Source organism: Rhinopithecus bieti, unplaced genomic scaffold, assembly GCF_001698545.2.
Source record: "Rhinopithecus bieti isolate Rb0 unplaced genomic scaffold, ASM169854v2 scaffold_44510, whole genome shotgun sequence".
In the NCBI taxonomy this organism is placed as follows: domain Eukaryota; kingdom Metazoa; phylum Chordata; class Mammalia; order Primates; family Cercopithecidae; genus Rhinopithecus; species Rhinopithecus bieti.
Genome location: NW_016818390.1, coordinates 386027 through 403057, shown reverse-complemented (window position 1 = coordinate 403057; position 17031 = coordinate 386027). Strand labels below are relative to the sequence as shown.

The 17031-nt window shown below is 34.0% G+C and overlaps 1 protein-coding gene across 10 annotated transcripts in view; it reads right to left on the bottom strand.

Annotated features, from left to right (window-relative positions):
* The window catches only part of HNF4G (hepatocyte nuclear factor 4 gamma), a 169050-nt gene continuing 152019 nt past the window's right edge, over positions 1–17031 (bottom strand). For 9 of the 10 annotated variants that reach the window (XM_017856997.1, XM_017856990.1, XM_017856987.1 and 6 more), the window contains 7 exons: positions 16074–16180; positions 14388–14543; positions 11502–11589; positions 8906–9058; positions 8538–8774; positions 6245–6367; positions 7–2787 (listed from right to left, as the gene is read on the bottom strand). In XM_017856997.1, the coding sequence (XP_017712486.1) occupies positions 2666–2787; positions 6245–6367; positions 8538–8774; positions 8906–9058; positions 11502–11589; positions 14388–14543; positions 16074–16180 (986 nt within the window). In that variant the 3' untranslated portion in view covers positions 7–2665. Of the gene's footprint in view, positions 2788–6244; positions 6368–8537; positions 8775–8905; positions 9059–11501; positions 11590–14387; positions 14544–16073; positions 16181–17031 lie in introns of all 10 variants that reach the window. The other variant, XM_017856986.1, reaches the window with a different exon arrangement.

Genomic DNA, 17031 nt, shown 5'->3' with positions numbered 1-17031 from the left:
AAAAATCTACTAATTTTTGATTTCCAACAATAAAATTTATAAAAATAATTTTACATTTATAAAATGAATTATTTCACAATAAATTATTCATTTCTATTACCTGAAAAAAGTTGAATACTATATAAAAGTGATAACTTCCCTTATCAATATTTTGAAAATATGCTGAAAACATCAGTTCCTTTTTTCCAGCATCTTTGGCAGTTCAGTATATAAAAATATAATGTTATAAATCCCCCGACCATAGTTATTAAAGCAGAATCATTGCTAATAATTTCAAAGACATAGCTGTTTAGTTAATATACATGAATAAATTATAGGATTCACTAAAAATGAATGTTATCGTTCATGCTTTAAAGGTATTTGCTATGTTCTGAATTTTTGTGTTTTCCAAAATTCACATGCTGACACCTAGTCCCCAGAGTGATGGTATTAGAAGGTGGGGCCTTTGGAGGATGATTCAGTCATGAGAATTTGTACCTTTATTAAACAGACCTGAGAGAGCTACCTTGTTCCTTTTATGTATAAAGACACAGCTAGAAAATGCCATGTATGATCCAGAGACCTAATTTGCTGATTCCTTAATCTTGGACTTCCCACCATTGAGAACAGTGAGAAATGAATTTCTGTTGTTTATAAGCTGCCAAATTCATAGTATTTTGTTACAGCAGCAGCCTGCACAGACCAAAGCAGTATTTTGTTTTAATATCTTCTAAGGGAACATCCCCCCAAAGTAAACAAAAATCTACAAATGTTATTTGTATGATAAAAATCAAAAACATTCTTATTCACAAAATAGAAACTACAGTAAATTTTCAAAAACTAAGAGTTAAAAAACTCCCCCATATGATATATTTTACAGTTTCACAAGGGTACCAGGTCTTGAAGGAATTTTATTAAATCTATTAAATCATAGATAGCTTTTAATAATCATTTTTCTACTTTAAGAGTTCAATTTTACTTTAAGAGTTAATAAGTTACTTAATATTACTATAACCTTTTTACTTACAGGGTAAGTGGGATATATGACATCATAATCTTAGACATTTAAAAAATCCTGAGAAAGATTATCTAATTCAATCTTTTACAGCTTGTGATCCTCTTTTTCAAAAAATATTATTGATAATTACTGAACCAGTTTTTCCAATTTTCCCTCTCCTCAACCAGAGAGGAGCCACTGCCTCATGAGGTGGCCCATGCTTAATTTGTTTTAAAATAAATTCCAGCTCTAAGTGATATCAGAGAGTTTAAGGCTCCAATGAACTGTACTCCTCAGTCTAGAATTTGACATTTGGTACATCCCTGGGCTGCTACATTTTAAAGAATCTGCTAAGCCAGTCATTTTGCTTTGTTTTTGTTTTCATCAAAATCTATGTGGTGAATCTTTTATTTTCTCTAATGTTTTTAAGGAAAAGTCTTGTTAAAACTACAAAAGTGGTTTCTTATTCTAGGCGCAACAAATTTACACTCACCACTTATCAGTAAATATATATTATAGGCAATATGGTGAATAGTATTCAATCATCACTCAACTGCATATATTTAAAAACCACACTACGAATAAGAAGCTCACATTTTTCATTCCACACCAAAGATTCATTAAGTCAACTAGACCTGGGTTTGAATGTGGTTCTCTCACTCGTTAATGTTGCTGAACTTTTGTTATGTTCCTTAAACCCTCAAGCTAAACTTTCCCTTATTTATAAAAGAGAGAAAATGATATCTCTCCTACAGTGTTATTGTGAGGACTAAATAAGGAACATGGGTGGTAGATGGCTAACGTGTGCTCAGAATCAGCTCTCTCAGTGGCGTGGCTTTGGCTAACACAGACTTTCCACCTATAGATAACTCTCCTGGCCACCCTGGGAGCCAGCTGTGGGCATGTGCTAATTTCTAGTCAATGGATAACTATTTCTAAATTGTTTCAGGAGAAAGAAATAGATGGCTCTCTTGGTTTAGTCACTGTTTTAGGGTTTCTTTGTTACAATTCACCCTGTATCCTAACTGATAAAACCAACATGCTTTTGCTTACCATACATCTTCAAATAAAGTCAGATTTCAAAAAGTATCCAGTCCTCCTTGGAATGGTTTTTTGTATTTTTTAAACTTAAGATAGGAATATTTAACTCTAAAGCAAAGAGTTGCTTCTTTACCACAGAATGTCCATAAGAGATTCTTCTTGAAAAGATACAGCCTATTCTACCGCAACTGCTTTATTTTCTAATCTGTAAGTTTATAATTTATTTTAAAATTTAGCTCATTTTATATTAAACCTGGATTTCTGATCTACTATTTTCAGTCAAAAATGAACACTGTGTTCTGCATCACATCACAATAAAGCAATTATTTACAAATTTAAATTAACATTAATAAAACAAATGAAACTCATACATAAGATTCAGTTGGTTCGGGCACAACGCAGGGGCAGTTGGAAAAAATACCCTATATAAACATCTTCAAACTCAGATACACATTGGTTGCGTGTGAAAGTTTTACATAGTAGCAACAACAAACAGAATGAATGTATGAACAAGAAAATAGGACACCATCTTATAACAGCACCATGAAGAAGCCTTGGCTAAGAGTTTGCCAAAAGTGCTATCCTGAGATATTTCAAGATCAACAACTTTTCACATTTATGTAGTGCCGTTCTGAAGTAAACACGTTTTCACAATTGCTTTTGTTTGGAGAGATGCTGGTGTGAAATGACTGATGCTTGGTTTACAGCTATTTTGTACTGTTCTTGCCCAGAGCCTTGTGTTGGGGAAGGGAGTGGGGTTTCAGGAGTTGCTGAAAAAGAATCAGAAAATCGAGTGTGATGGTGGCAGTCAGCCTTCCCCACCCCATTAAACCCTACACAACACCAATACACATTAGCATGATCTGGCAATGTTTTAAAAAGATCCTATATAGAATAGTGATTTGTAGAATGTATTATTGGCCCATGACACACTGTTAGAGAGTACTCTTACCTTACCTCCCAAATAACATTAAATAGAAAGAGGTCATGTTAAAAAATTTTTTTCATAGTCACTTTAAGGTGTTTTCTGCCTTTCTTAAAAGCATTTATAAGCATTTGATTCTCTAATAAACCTAACAGGAAAAAAGGCAATGAAAATAATTAACAGAAGGATAGTTTTCTCAAATATTAGAAAGCAATGTTTATAATTTTACCATCAAAATTCACATAAAATAAAATATAATTCAGACATATTAAATGACATAAAAAATTAAGGTTAAGGTACTTTATAAATGTTCTGAAATCTAAGTTGTAGTCAAAAGCATCTGAAAAATACTGACTTTTTTCGCTTCAAAATTATTCTGTTACAATCGAGCTTGCCTGTCCCATCCCCTTTGATGCAAAGAGCAAGCCTGAGTAATTGAATAGAAAGTAATTGAATACAAAAAGATTGAATTGAATGTAAATAGTTTCAAAACTTAATTGTCTAGAATAGTAGTTCTTTCCATTGTAAAATGTAACCATATTATAAAATAATCTAGGAGTTATTCTGTAATTTTTAGAAACTTGAAATATTTTAGTACTCAACGCTTATTGTTACTGGATTATTCCACATAGTAAACAGAACTAACAGAAAATGTTTGATGATCAGACTGAGGCTTTGTAAACTTTATAGCTTATGTCTCAACAGTTTCAAAAAATTATCTACAAAACAAGAACAGCCTCCTTTTGCCTGGTGTTCATTAATACATTAGCTTTATATTATTGTTAAGTATGGATTAGCAATTACTCAGAAGCAAAACTTTTAAGTGCCATTTAAATGACAAACCAATATCAAAATCTGCTTTTAAAATTATTTCTGGCTATTTAGACTAGATCTAAGACTGCAGTAGCCTTCTCTAAAAGACCAAGAAAATATGCATGAACTTAACTTTTGGTTGTGTTTAATATCCTGCTTGCATAAAATATAAATTATTTCAAACGAGCATAGTAAAGTCAAGATTTCTTTTACAAATAAATCCCACAAATACTATGTGGAAAGAACAAGAATAAAAATTAGTGTAACAATGTGATTTTTAAAAGACTAGGGTCAGCAAATATGTTTTTAAAATACTAGAATACTAGCCCTTAAAAAGTATTCAACCACCAGCAGAACTGTCCAACTCTCTTGCCAGTTGATTCCTACAATGCTTAATGTGTTGTTAATGTGTTTCATTTTGCGAGTTTATGAATAACTGATCTTTAAGAGACACAACTCCATAAACTCTCTAGTATGGTATTAAGCTTGCCACTCTCTTTCTGCTATTGATTATCTATTAAATGAAAATGGTAAGATCTATTTTGCAAGGATGGTCCCAAATAATGCCTTTCAAGTACATTGGAAATCCAAGATTATGTGATATTTTTCTATAATTTATGTTTTTCCTAACAATTTCATTTATTTCTCTCTCTCATATACTCAAAGAATTTTGGTTTCAGATACTAGTCACACAAAGGTCTACCTGTGCTTGTATCTAAAAGACGGCATGGTAGCATGCAGTTCTGTGGCCTCTACGTTCCCTACCAATGGCTAGAAGTCAGATGGTACTTGGTAAATTGTTGCATTGCATACAACATTTGGGGAAAAAAAATGTTGTAGCTAGCTATTAAAGACTATTGTAAATTCAGTAAGCAATAAGAGTATGCATAATAATTATATCACAATAACTCAAGTAATCTCAGTGAGTTAGTAGGTTTGGTGTTCAGAGGCAATAGATCGAAGGTAAATCTGGGATTAATTACATTAAATTCAGAAGCAATTAATCAGTTAATCTAGATATTTTATCAAATAATTAGAGATCTGTATCACTAGAATAACTTAGAAAAATAAAATTATCATTAAGGTTATAATAATAGATTAACTTAGCTACAAACAATCTCTATGGTATTTATATAGTCATCTGAGTTCCAAGAAGTTTTCATAAGCAGCCCTCACTGCACAATTCTGATGTGAATGAATTCTAGTTACCGTGGCTTAAACAGCACCAGTCTGGCAACAACATGGTTCAAGTTTCAGTCACCACGGTAACTCAAAATTAGTGAGTAATTTCATAAATACAGACTCCACTGCCAACTCTTCAGTCTGCAAACAACTGTCTAAATAACAGATGTGCTTTATGATCAATGACTGATCATGCCATAATTTTTAGTCTATCCATGATTGGTCACTGAGCATCCTCTATTCAGTTCAGGTATGGAAAACAAACTGCATACAGTGGCTGTGTGGCCTTCTTGTTTCCTAGTGGTAAATTCACTCACATTTTACAAAACTGAATAATCGAATTAGAATTGACCAACAACAGTGAAAGTGCAGAAAAGGAATAGAAGCTGATGATGCTGCAAGTGACGTACAAATAGAACACAAATGCAGTCACAGAAGAAGTAGCTGTCCATGGGAATGCTGCCGCTGCTGTCGTTTGAGTCTCTAAATATGCAGCCAAGAACTTAGCGAAGGAAAACTTGTCCACATAAATGAGAAAGCTGGATGTGTCAGAAGGGGAGAAGGTGTCCCAAAGGAAGTGAAAGCGGCAAAAGAAATTTCACATTAAATGAATTCTCAGAAATATGCCAGGACATTGAGAATACAAGGGATAAAATGTTGAAAGCTGATCCAAACTTCCCAAAGAGTAAAACTCATCAGGGCGTAGAAAAGAGCCTCACTTCCTAATGTAAGTTTTAAAAGGTGACAAGACTGGTCAAACTGCGTTTCACAATTATTTTATAAAGAAATAAAACACTTTGATTGTCAATATTCCTAATGTTTTAATTACAGTGTACCAACTGAAATGTTTTATATTTAATTCTACAAAAAAAGTATAAAGATCGCATTTCTTTAGTTTCCATAAACATTAAGAGAGTTCTCAATGTTTTCACAAACATTTTTGAAGGTCCCAAGCAGGAAATAATTTTCCCATTGATTATTTAGATTCCCTTGCATGGTTTCAGCTTGCATTGTCGTTTTTACGGTCTCACACTACCATGCAGAGCAAGGACTACTTGTATACTCTTTTGTGCTCCCCAGATCTATGAAGTAGAAAGACTTTTCTTACATTTTCATTTTAGGAAGCAAACTGACTTCTAGGGAGAATAAGTGACAAGCTGAATAGCAATCTTCTACTGCTGAGTCCCAGATGGGAAATTACACCAAGTTTTTGCCATTTCTGGTTACTAATAGATTCTTTCCCACAATTCCACTTTTTCTCAGGTAATTAAGAAATATCATGGTTGAAAAGTAGCCTATATACTTACAGATCTGGTCTGCATGAACCAGTGTTGACATAGGACCTAAAAGTATAGTTTGCCCGGTTAATGGATCTTGAGACAAATGTGGATGCATTGGATGATGGAGATGACTACCGTCATTGGAAGCCCCTACAAAAGATAAAAAGATGCTGTGTTAGTGGTATTTAATCAAGGAACAGCAAGTTTACCTTGAAACAAATGTTTTGATTGACAGCTTAAATATTGCTATTTTGCCAAGTGCTTTTGGGAATTCAAAAATAAATTGACAGAACCACTGGCATATTAAGAACAATGTCAGCTTTCACTGTACATTGGCTAGATTAATGTTGCATCATATTATGCTGTATATTAAAAATGGACTTTGTGTGCCATTTCCTGGAATCATTAGGTTCGCTGCCTGTTGTTAAGGCAATTCCAAGAATCACTTACCTCAAGTTTATAGTATTTGGGATCACCGTAATAGCATGAACAACTTTCATTTCAGAAAGATATCATTAGGAACAAATTATGCACCAGAAAACTAAAAACAAATATGATTATTTTACAAGGAAATTTAATCTAGATTGGAATGCAAAATAAATTTCTTAACTTATTCCTGACATTTATTGCAACAATGAAATATCATTTTCCCTTTCTACTATTTTGTGTCAATTAATTATTTCAGGAACACAATGTTCATTTTTAAGATATTTTATATACATATATATATATATATATGTATTAGGTTATATTGCAATTCCAGTATCCTTGAGGTTTTAAACAAATCAGGGCATGAAAAACCATGATATATTTGAAGAGGTCATAAAACCAGGAAATTTGTTTCTGTTTGCCATGTTTGGAAGGATCTGAAAATTTAAGTCAAAGGGACTGTGGAGTAGAGGTGGTGGAGGCTAATAAGAACGGGGGTTGAGGCTGGGCACGGTGGCTCACGCCTGTAATTCCAGCACTTTGGGGGGGCCAAGGCTGGCAGATCACAAGGTCAGGACATGGTGACCATCCTGGTGAACACAGTGAAACCCCATCTCTACCAAAAATACAAAAATTAGCCAGGTGTGGTGGCGTGTGCCTGCAGTCCTAGCTACTCTGGCGGCTGAAGCTGGAGAATCACTTGAACCAGGGAGTCGCAGGTTGCAGTGAGCCGAGATCACACCACTGCACTCCAGCCTGGAGACTGAGTGAGACTCTGTCTCAAGAAAACAAAAAAAGAATGGGGGTTTGAATCTGTCCAAGTATTTTTGTCTCTCTGATGGGTCTTGCAAATTTTCTAAATGTAAAAACTTGAGTTCATTATGTCCTAGCAGAAGGAGAAAAATTCAGGAGCATCACAGTGACTTCAACAGATGAATTAAATATGGACCAAAAAAATCAAAGGGTCATGTCATCTACAAACAGGGACAATTTGACTTCTTCTTTTCCTAACTGAATACCCTTGATTTCTTTTTCTGCCTGATTGCCCTAGCAGAACTTTCTACCAGTTAGAATGGTAATCATTAAAAAGTCAGGAACAACAGGTGTTTGGAGAGGATGTGGGAGAAATAGGACACTTTTACACTGTTGGTGGGATTGTAAAACTAGTTTCAACATATGGGAAACAGTATGGCGGATTCCTCAAGGATCTAGAACTAGATGTACCATATGACCCAGCCATCCCACTACTGGTACATACCCAAAGGATTATAAATCATGCTGCTATAAAGACCACATGCACACGTATGTTTATTGCGGCACTATTCACATAGCAAAGACCTTGGAATCAACCCAAATGTCCATCTGTGACAGACTGGATTGAGAAAATGTGACACATATTTTTTTTTACACCATGGAATACTATGCAAGCCATAAAAAAGGATGGAGTTTGCGTCCTTTTGTTAGGGACAAATGGATTTTGCATGCTGGAAACCATCATTCTTAGCAAACCATCACCAAGAACAGAAAACCAAACAACGCATGTTCCCACTCATAGGTGGGAACTGAACAATGAGATCCACTTGGACTTGGGAAGGGGAACATCACACATCGGGGCCTATCATGGGGAGGGGGGAGGGGGGAGGGATTGCATTGGGAGTTATACCTGATTCATGAAGGATGGAATTGATGGGTGCTGACGAGTTGATGGGTGCAGCACACCAACATGGCACAAGTATACATATGTAACAAACCTGCACATTATGCACATGTACCTCTAGAATTAAAGTATAATAAAAAAAAAATAAAAAATAAAAATAAAAAAAATCAATGGGTCAAACTTATATTTAGTGTGATTCTAATCAATAAAGTAGAAATTCTTCAATGTACTCACCACCTAGTAGCATTTCCTGAAGCAGATTGTCAATTTTGACCATCCCAAAAAGTTTAACGAACTGTATTTGCTCAATCATTTGCCAAGTGATGCTCTGCAGTGTGGGCAAGAGCAGAAGCAACTCTCCAAACCTTCCCCGGGAGTCATACTGCCGATCATTAATGTAGTCCTCCAAACCGATCTGCACTTGGAACCTCATGTTCTTAATTTTTACTGGATCACTTAGCCCTTTTGCATCTAACCAAGGAATAAGAAAGGCAGTGTACAGATTTAACCTAATTAGAGTGTGAAGACAATAAATATTCTAATCTTGAAATGTAGTTCAATTTTTATTATATTAATTCTCTAGTGGAATTTTGAAAACCAACCTGGATCAAAAAATACAATTGCCTTTAAACAAGCATACTCATTGTCATCAATCTGGATTTCTTGAAATGGTCTAACCAGCTCATCTAGAACACGATTGGCCACACGGCTAATCTCAACTTCACAGCTGTTGCGGTGAATAACATAGTTGTTTCCTATGGAAGAGAAAACAATAACAACAAAATAACCACCTGTCTCCCAAAATTGTCAGCATTGTTTAAAATTGAACAAACCTGTGTTTAAAATAGTCTACCCTTGAAGGAATAGTGATGTACTTTCTCTCTCAGTGGTGTTGTTAGTTATGCTGGAAAAACTCAAGCATGCTTAAAGGACGAATAACGTTGATAACGTGATCACATGCATTTTAATGGTATCAGTCACTTGCGATAACACAAAAGCACAGACTAATAACATGCTAATAATTGACAAGAGAAAATCTAAATACAATGATTAGTTTTCTCTGTCACTCATCTATTAGAGTTTTATTCACTAATGACTATAATACAAACCCTAAAGAATCTTTCTTGCTTACAGCAGATTAAAAACAGCACTTTGATACTCCAGGCATTCTAGGCATACACTATGGAGACAGTTTCAACACGTCTAAGTAAAGGAAGCTGATTTTTTTTAAATTAACATATGAATTCTCATGAGTTGCCTCTGATAGTGTATTTTCTCTTCCTGGAATTCTTTAAATAGAGGTGGGATAACCACTTTATAAGGCTGACTTTAAGGGAGTTCAAAAATTGGGTGGCAAGCTAGACCACCTATTCCCTAAATATCTTTCTAACTCAGAAATTCTCTGGCTATAATATAATGGACATTTTATAGCTTCCAAAATAACAGCTAAATTGTTATTTTCTGGTTTTATAAAAAGACAAATATTCTAAATTCTTTCACTGCAGGCAAAGACAATCCTCAGGGTAGCAGCATATTCAACGGTACCCTCGCTCTTTCTTTTTTCCCCAGCTTTATGGAGGTATGACCATCAAACAGAATTGTATATATTTAAAGTGTACAATGTGATTTTTTGTTTGTTTGTTTGCAGACAGAGTCTCTCTCTATCGCCCAGGCTGGTGTGCAGTGGCACGATCTCAGCTTGCTGCAACCTCTACCTCTCAGGTTCAAGTAATTCTCATGCCTCAGCCTCCAGAGTAGATGGGATCACAGGCACCCACCACCATGTCCGGTTAATTTTTTGTATTTTTAGTAGAGATGAGGTTTCACCATGTTGGCCAGGCTGGTCTCGAACTCCTGACATCAAGTGATCCTCCTGCCTCTGTCTCCCAAAGTGCTGGGATTACATGCATGAGCCACCATGCCTGGCCCAATGTAATGCTTTGATGTGTATCTACATTGTAAAATAATTACCATGGTAAAAGTAACATATATTTCACTTCACATAGTTAATATCTTTTTTTGAGCTTCACTCTTTCTTTATGAAATGTTAGCTTACCTAATTATTCTGGGTAAACCAATTTAGAACTAGAATTTATACCGTAGACATTTTGTTTTCTAGGTATATTGCATTTAGGTCTACAACGAGAACAGTATTCTAGGTGTTTACTAGAAATGCAAGGAAGGTATTTAATAACATTTCAGGGCATAGTCTCCACAATCACATTATGTGGTTTAGAATCTTGGCTATATTCTTTACTAGCTTTGTGACCTTTGGTAAACTTTCTCTGCCTCCATTTCTTCACCTGCAAAATGGGCTATAAATAATAGTAGTAATCCCTTAGGGCTATTTCAAGGATTAAATGAGAGAATATATATATACACGTAATGTACTTAGACCAGTGCATTTACATAGTAAACCCACAACAATATTAGATATTGTTATATTGTCTTCAATTTATTTATATTTGGGGCTAAAACATCTAGCGCAAAAATAAAATCATCTAGTCATATTTTCACACATGCCAGAGAGAGGTGGAGCTAGTAAGTGTCAGAAAGATCTCAACTCTCAAAATCTAATTGTATACATTAAGTAAAATAGCAGGATTGGAGCAATTAATGAAGACAAACGTTTTTTCTTTATGTCTTCTCTACTCCACCACCCACATCTATTATCCTTCTTTTGCCTTTTCTAGCATTCCTGTCTATCAAAATAGTCATTACCACCAGTACTTTTTTACTTGATCATTTTGTAGCACATCATGGTACTTGATCATTTTGTAGCATATCATGGGCAATAAGATCATAGGATGTAAACTTTTTTTTAAAGCCTATAAAATAAAAAACAGACTCTAAGGAAATATGAAAACACATTGAGACTCCATAAGGAAGCCATATAAGTCATTAATTATTCTTTCTGATATAATTTGAACATACCTCAATATTATGTTTATTGAACAACATCTCTTTTTTATTTTTAAATCTTAATGCTCCCTGATCATCTCATGGACTCTGAACTTAGATACAGTCAAGGCGAGGAAAAATAAGGCCAAGTGAGGACACAATTAAATCCAACCTGTGAAGTGACAGCACCATTTGACAGTGTCTGCAAATACTTGGTACATACAGAACAGACCCTGTATATTATTGCAAGAATAAAATATGCATAATTTATTCTTATATTAAAAAAAAAAAACTTACCCAAAAGCAAAATATCTTTATACATCATGGATCTCTTTGTAGCTCCAAGGAGTAAGTGCTCCCCTGCGTGAGCTCTCAACAGTGCCACCTTAATGAAAAATTCTAAGTTTAACAATTAATTATAATATATAATGATTAAAAGATGACATGAGTCTTGTTAACTTACAGTGTTCTTTAAGCCTGGGACTTTTGTTGTTGTTGTTTTAACAAACTATAGCATTCATAGATACACACCATCAGTAAACTTCCAGTTTTCTATGTAGCATGTCAATAGAATCAACTTTTCAAAAATTTTAAAACTATCTAGCAAGTCAATACAATAGCAGCAGAAAAAAAAAGCAGAAAGTTAACTGTTTGGAAGGGAAACAGAATCAAACAGACCAGAGTTCAAATCCCAGCATGGCCACTTACTACCTCTTTAACCTTGTGTAAGTTAACCTGTGTGTTTGGAACTTACTCATTTGTTTTCATCTATAATATGGGAGTAGAGATAAAAAAAAAAAAAGCTCATCATGTACTCATGAGTACTAAATGATAAAACATATATAAAACTTAATCTCCTGCATGTAATAAACTAAATTAACAAAAGCAAAGCAAAGACTTGTTGTAAGGAAAAGATGGGAGGTCTGGGTTCTGTCACTTTCTAGATTGAACCCCTAACTCTTTGCAGTAAGCTCTCAACTAAGCTTCATTTGTACACTAGATTACCTGCTGCGTATCACCACTAGGAAGTATAGGAAGCATTACAAATTTAATACCTACCAACATAACACTTCTCCAGTATCTTTATCTAGTAAATGTCGCCGTAATCCAAAGTGCTTGTTCACATCAAAACAAGAGACTATTTTGAGCCCTCTCTAACTCTACAGTAAATTCTAGTGCTGCTTCTTAAAATACAAGCCAAAGTGATCCACTTCTTTTCATCTCCATTGCTACCACCCCAGTCCAGGCTGAAAACTCTTTTAATGATTTCTTATTGTCCCTAGACTAAAATCCAAACTCCGCAAACATGGCCTCGCAGGTGATGGGAAGAGTGACAGTGGGTCAGTGCTTTGCCTCCCAGCCCTCATGTCTCTGACTTCATCTTGCAGCACCCATTGTTCACATTGCTCCTGCCTGACTCAGAACCTTGGACATGCTGTTCCTGTATCTGGAGTGCTTTCTTCTGAGATTCTCCTGTGCTTGGCCCCTTGTCTTTCAGGGTCTCAGGTAATAACTTCTCTGGTCCTCAGTTTAAAGTCTCTCTTCTCATTTTATCCCCATTTTCCAACAACTCATTCTATTCCATTTTATAGCATTTTATAGAGCTTATCTCCACTTGGAATGAACTTTCTCATAATTTTTGCATTTTTAAGTTATCCACCTCTCTCAGAGTGTACATTTATGAAAATAGTGAAGAAATCTGTATTTTTACTGCTAAATACCCACACTTCCTAAAACTGAACAGTAATCCAATAAATATTCATTTGATGAATTTATTGAATGAATTTTACTGATTTAGGATTCAGTTTTAGAAACTGTAAAATGAATATGATAACACCTGTCACCAAGCTCCTGAGATAATTAAATCAAATTATGTAATTTATAGTGCAACTGAAAGCTAATTTCCCAGTGCCTTATTCATAACAGACATTTACAAATTTGTGGCTAATTAATAAATGTTATGCTGTTATTATTAAAGAATCAGTTGGCAAATTAAAACTGTTTCTCACTGGTTACTGGATTTTAATTTCCCAATTTTTAAATCATTGTATATATAAGTCAGCAATTTCTAAAGAAGAATGATAATAAAAATATAAAACTGATACATAACGTAACCTTACTTATATTGCTTGGGGTGAGACTGGTAGGTTTTAGCAATTTAGCATTATTCACTCTGGCATAACCTTCTGAGCCATGCTATCTTTATGATATGTCAATATTCATGACTCATACCAGGAAGGCAGTTACAGAGCCTTTTAAGAATTACTTCAGATTTCACTGTATTTTTTTTTTCCTGTCACCAGGTGAAATGCTCTCTTAAAAATAAATATACACTAGTTACGACACTTACCATTGTTAATTTAATGTGACAGAAAGGGAATTTTTCAAATTATTTTCATCTACAAAAAATTATACCCTACTTAGTAAGAACAACTCAAAATGAATCTGAAACCAAAATACTTATCTTTATAATACAATCAGGAAATTCAAGTTTCTAAGCACTTATTAAAATATTATAATGGACATATGATAAAATATGAAAATATAAGTATTAGTAAAAGATCATTCTATATTTCCTTCTATAATTTTATTTCTCTATAAATTTCTTATCATGCTTCTACAGACATTTTTTCTTTTTGCCAGAAACATAACTTTTATACAATAAATTCTAGGATAAAACTGACAGCATGAAAGGTAAAACTTTATGTTAATTGCATGAAGTACCCACCAAGACAACATCATAACCTGTGTGGTTTCTGTCTAGGAGTGACCTGGTATTTCTGAGGAGGTTTATATAGCACCTTCAGTAAACGCCAATACACAACATCCACCATTTGCTTCACAGACATTCACTCTTCTAATATTTTGTCTCACAATGATAGTTACATGCTATCTGCCTTTCTCCCTCACATAAGCCTTTTAAAATTCCAAAAGGGCAGAGGAGTGTTTTGTTCAGTTCTCGTCCAATCAATACATTTGCTACACCCCTAAAATAGAAGTCAAATAGTTGTGCCTCTTGATAGAAAAAGGTGGATGGGTAAGAAAACCCAATCCTTTCTCATAGTTTATCTTTTGTCAAATATAGTAATATAGCATATGCATTACAAATAAAATGGAAAGAACATAAACTTAGCAAAGTTCAAGAAGCATTTTTAAAGCACTTATAAATTTTTAAATGTATACCTGATCATCCAACGGTAATTCACAGAAGGCAGGAATGTATTTAGCCCATTCCACCAAGACTAGGAGCTGCTGTTTCATAGATTCGCAGACATCGCCAATACTTGCAATTTTCTTAACATTTATGTCAGTGCTTGACCCAGGGCTTGAGACTGAGATCTAGCATTAAGAAAAACATGGTATTATCGTTTAAAATCATAGATGGCCAACATTCCCCTTTTGTTTTTTGACTGTGACAAATAAAGACCATAGAAGTAGGCACTATTGTTGTTACAGTATCTTGACAAATACTAAACATTTTAAATTGAAAAATAAAATACTGATTTAAATTGAAAAATAAAATACCTATCAGTTTACAAGTTAATTTAAAACCATTTCATTTATATAGCGCCATCCTCTGGGAGCAGTATCTTATGTTAGTGGTCAAATCTGTACACTAAGTTTTACCCCAACTTTTGAGGAATTTTACAATCAAAATGGCTATATAAATAGATAGATAGTATCCATATGTAATATGCTCTTTGATTTTATTTTGAATTAAAGGTGATATTTTCTTTAATTTGTGGAACTTTATGAAGAAAATGTTTTCATAAAGATTACCCAGTTGGGGAGACAAGAAGCAAGAACTGTTTGTCTCACTGCATTAAAAGGAAGCCCATCAAAATTAAATTAAGAAACCAATGTGTGACTCAGCAATGCTGAAGGGCTTAACATATAATAATACACTTGTAAGATTACGTATAATTTTAGACAATATAAAAATATAAGCTAAATAAAGCTTTTCTGCTGAAAGAAAAAAGTCTAAAAGTTTTATAAACTTATTTTGAACATGCGTGTGAGTGTATCTTTATCTGTATTTGAATATTTTCTCATAGCTCCCCTTTAAGTCATTCTCTAAAAGCTTTATTGCCCATCAAGCAATATTCAAGTAATAATGATAAAGGTGATGTTAACCTCATCATATTACCCTTGTGTTATCAAAAATGAAAGTAGTTGCATTGACTCATTATAGGACCTGATTAACTACTTGGCAATTTTATAATCTACTTTATAATAGAAAAAAATTAACATTTCTAATAAGGTCAATGCTAAAATAAATTTGATTTAAGGATTTCTTTATGTGACACTAAATAATTTATTTTTATCTATATAACTAATGACTTATTTTTTTAACTGTAGAACTGTTATTGGATAAATTTAAAATAATAAAGTTTTCTTTCTTCTGTGTTTTCTGAATTCTGACTCTTCATTTAAATGTCTGTTTCCGAAGCAGGTCCCAATAATACAGAAGTCATTTCCAATGAAAGAAGCTCTGATAACAAATCTCAACCAAACTCCCCAAAAGTCGTGGTAGTGGGTTGTACAGATTCAATCAATAAAATAAAACACTGCCTACAGACCTTTGCGCTATTCATTATTTTGAATCAACCTTATAAGCAAGCTTTTTTAAAAACAATCTTAGACTGAAATTTATTTTATTTTTCCATTTAAAACTAATCTTGTTCAAGAATAGTCAAAATTAAGTCTGCAGTCCCACTCAAACTTTCAAGGTAAAACTCTTAAATGTGTGTAAATGTAACTTATTTTAGTAATGAGCACATTTGAATAAACTTATATTATTTTGGCGTGGTGTCTACATGGACATTCGATTTTATTAATTAGGGTTTGATGCTGGTGTGCCACAGGTACCTGGCGAGACCGAACTTCAGCTTGTGCCAGTGTGTTAATGGAGGGGATGTTGCTGCCATCAAATGTGCTTCTTCTGGTGCTTATTCTATCGCGTTCATTTTGTACAGCTAGAAGGAAAAAACACAGTATTTACTGAGCACTTCTCTTTAGTGTATGTTAGGATATAGAGTTTGAGGAGTTTTTTTTAAGTGAAAAAATTGAGAAAGGGTCTTTCCAAAAGACGGTGGGAGAAAGATATTTTCATTCTGTACTACTCTCAAAAACAAGAATAGTCAGGCTTGTCACTAGAGCTCATAAAACATTGCTGTTTGAGACGTAATGACAGCATGCATGTTAGAAAGTGTTGGCTCAGCCAGTTCTGCCATGCTATATTTTTAATAGCGTGGTTTTCTACTCTCTGAAAGTTAATAAAACTGTAAGATAACTAGAGGAAGAGCATTGCCTATAAGATTGACCAGGTCAAAGATAAGAGTGTATTCACTATCAGAAAATGTGAGTCATAGATTTTGAAACTTCCATTTTCTTTTCTCTATAAAACACTAGCAAAAATGGAAAGTAAACTTATTTTAGTTACAATGACTTTAGGATTACAATATTATGATCTCTTATAAAACACTCTCCATGGGACAGTTTACCAACATTAATAAAGCAAAAGTTGTACTATGGAGCAGTCTCTCCTGAGAAAATTGAGGTTTGAATATCAGCATTTTGGAAAGATGAAGAAATCCTATATATTTTACAGGTTTCTAAGAGAGAGCTAGATCTGCTTCTTTACTTCAGAAAAAATAAATAATAATAATAACAATAATAATAATAATAATGTAGTTCCCCAAATCCCTTACTGAAAACTGCATTTTTAAATATAAGGAAGAGTGACAGGGAAAACATTAACTCACATGTTTACCATCTAGAGAATAAAATCACGCCAAGTGTGGCTCAAGCCTGTAATCCCAGCACT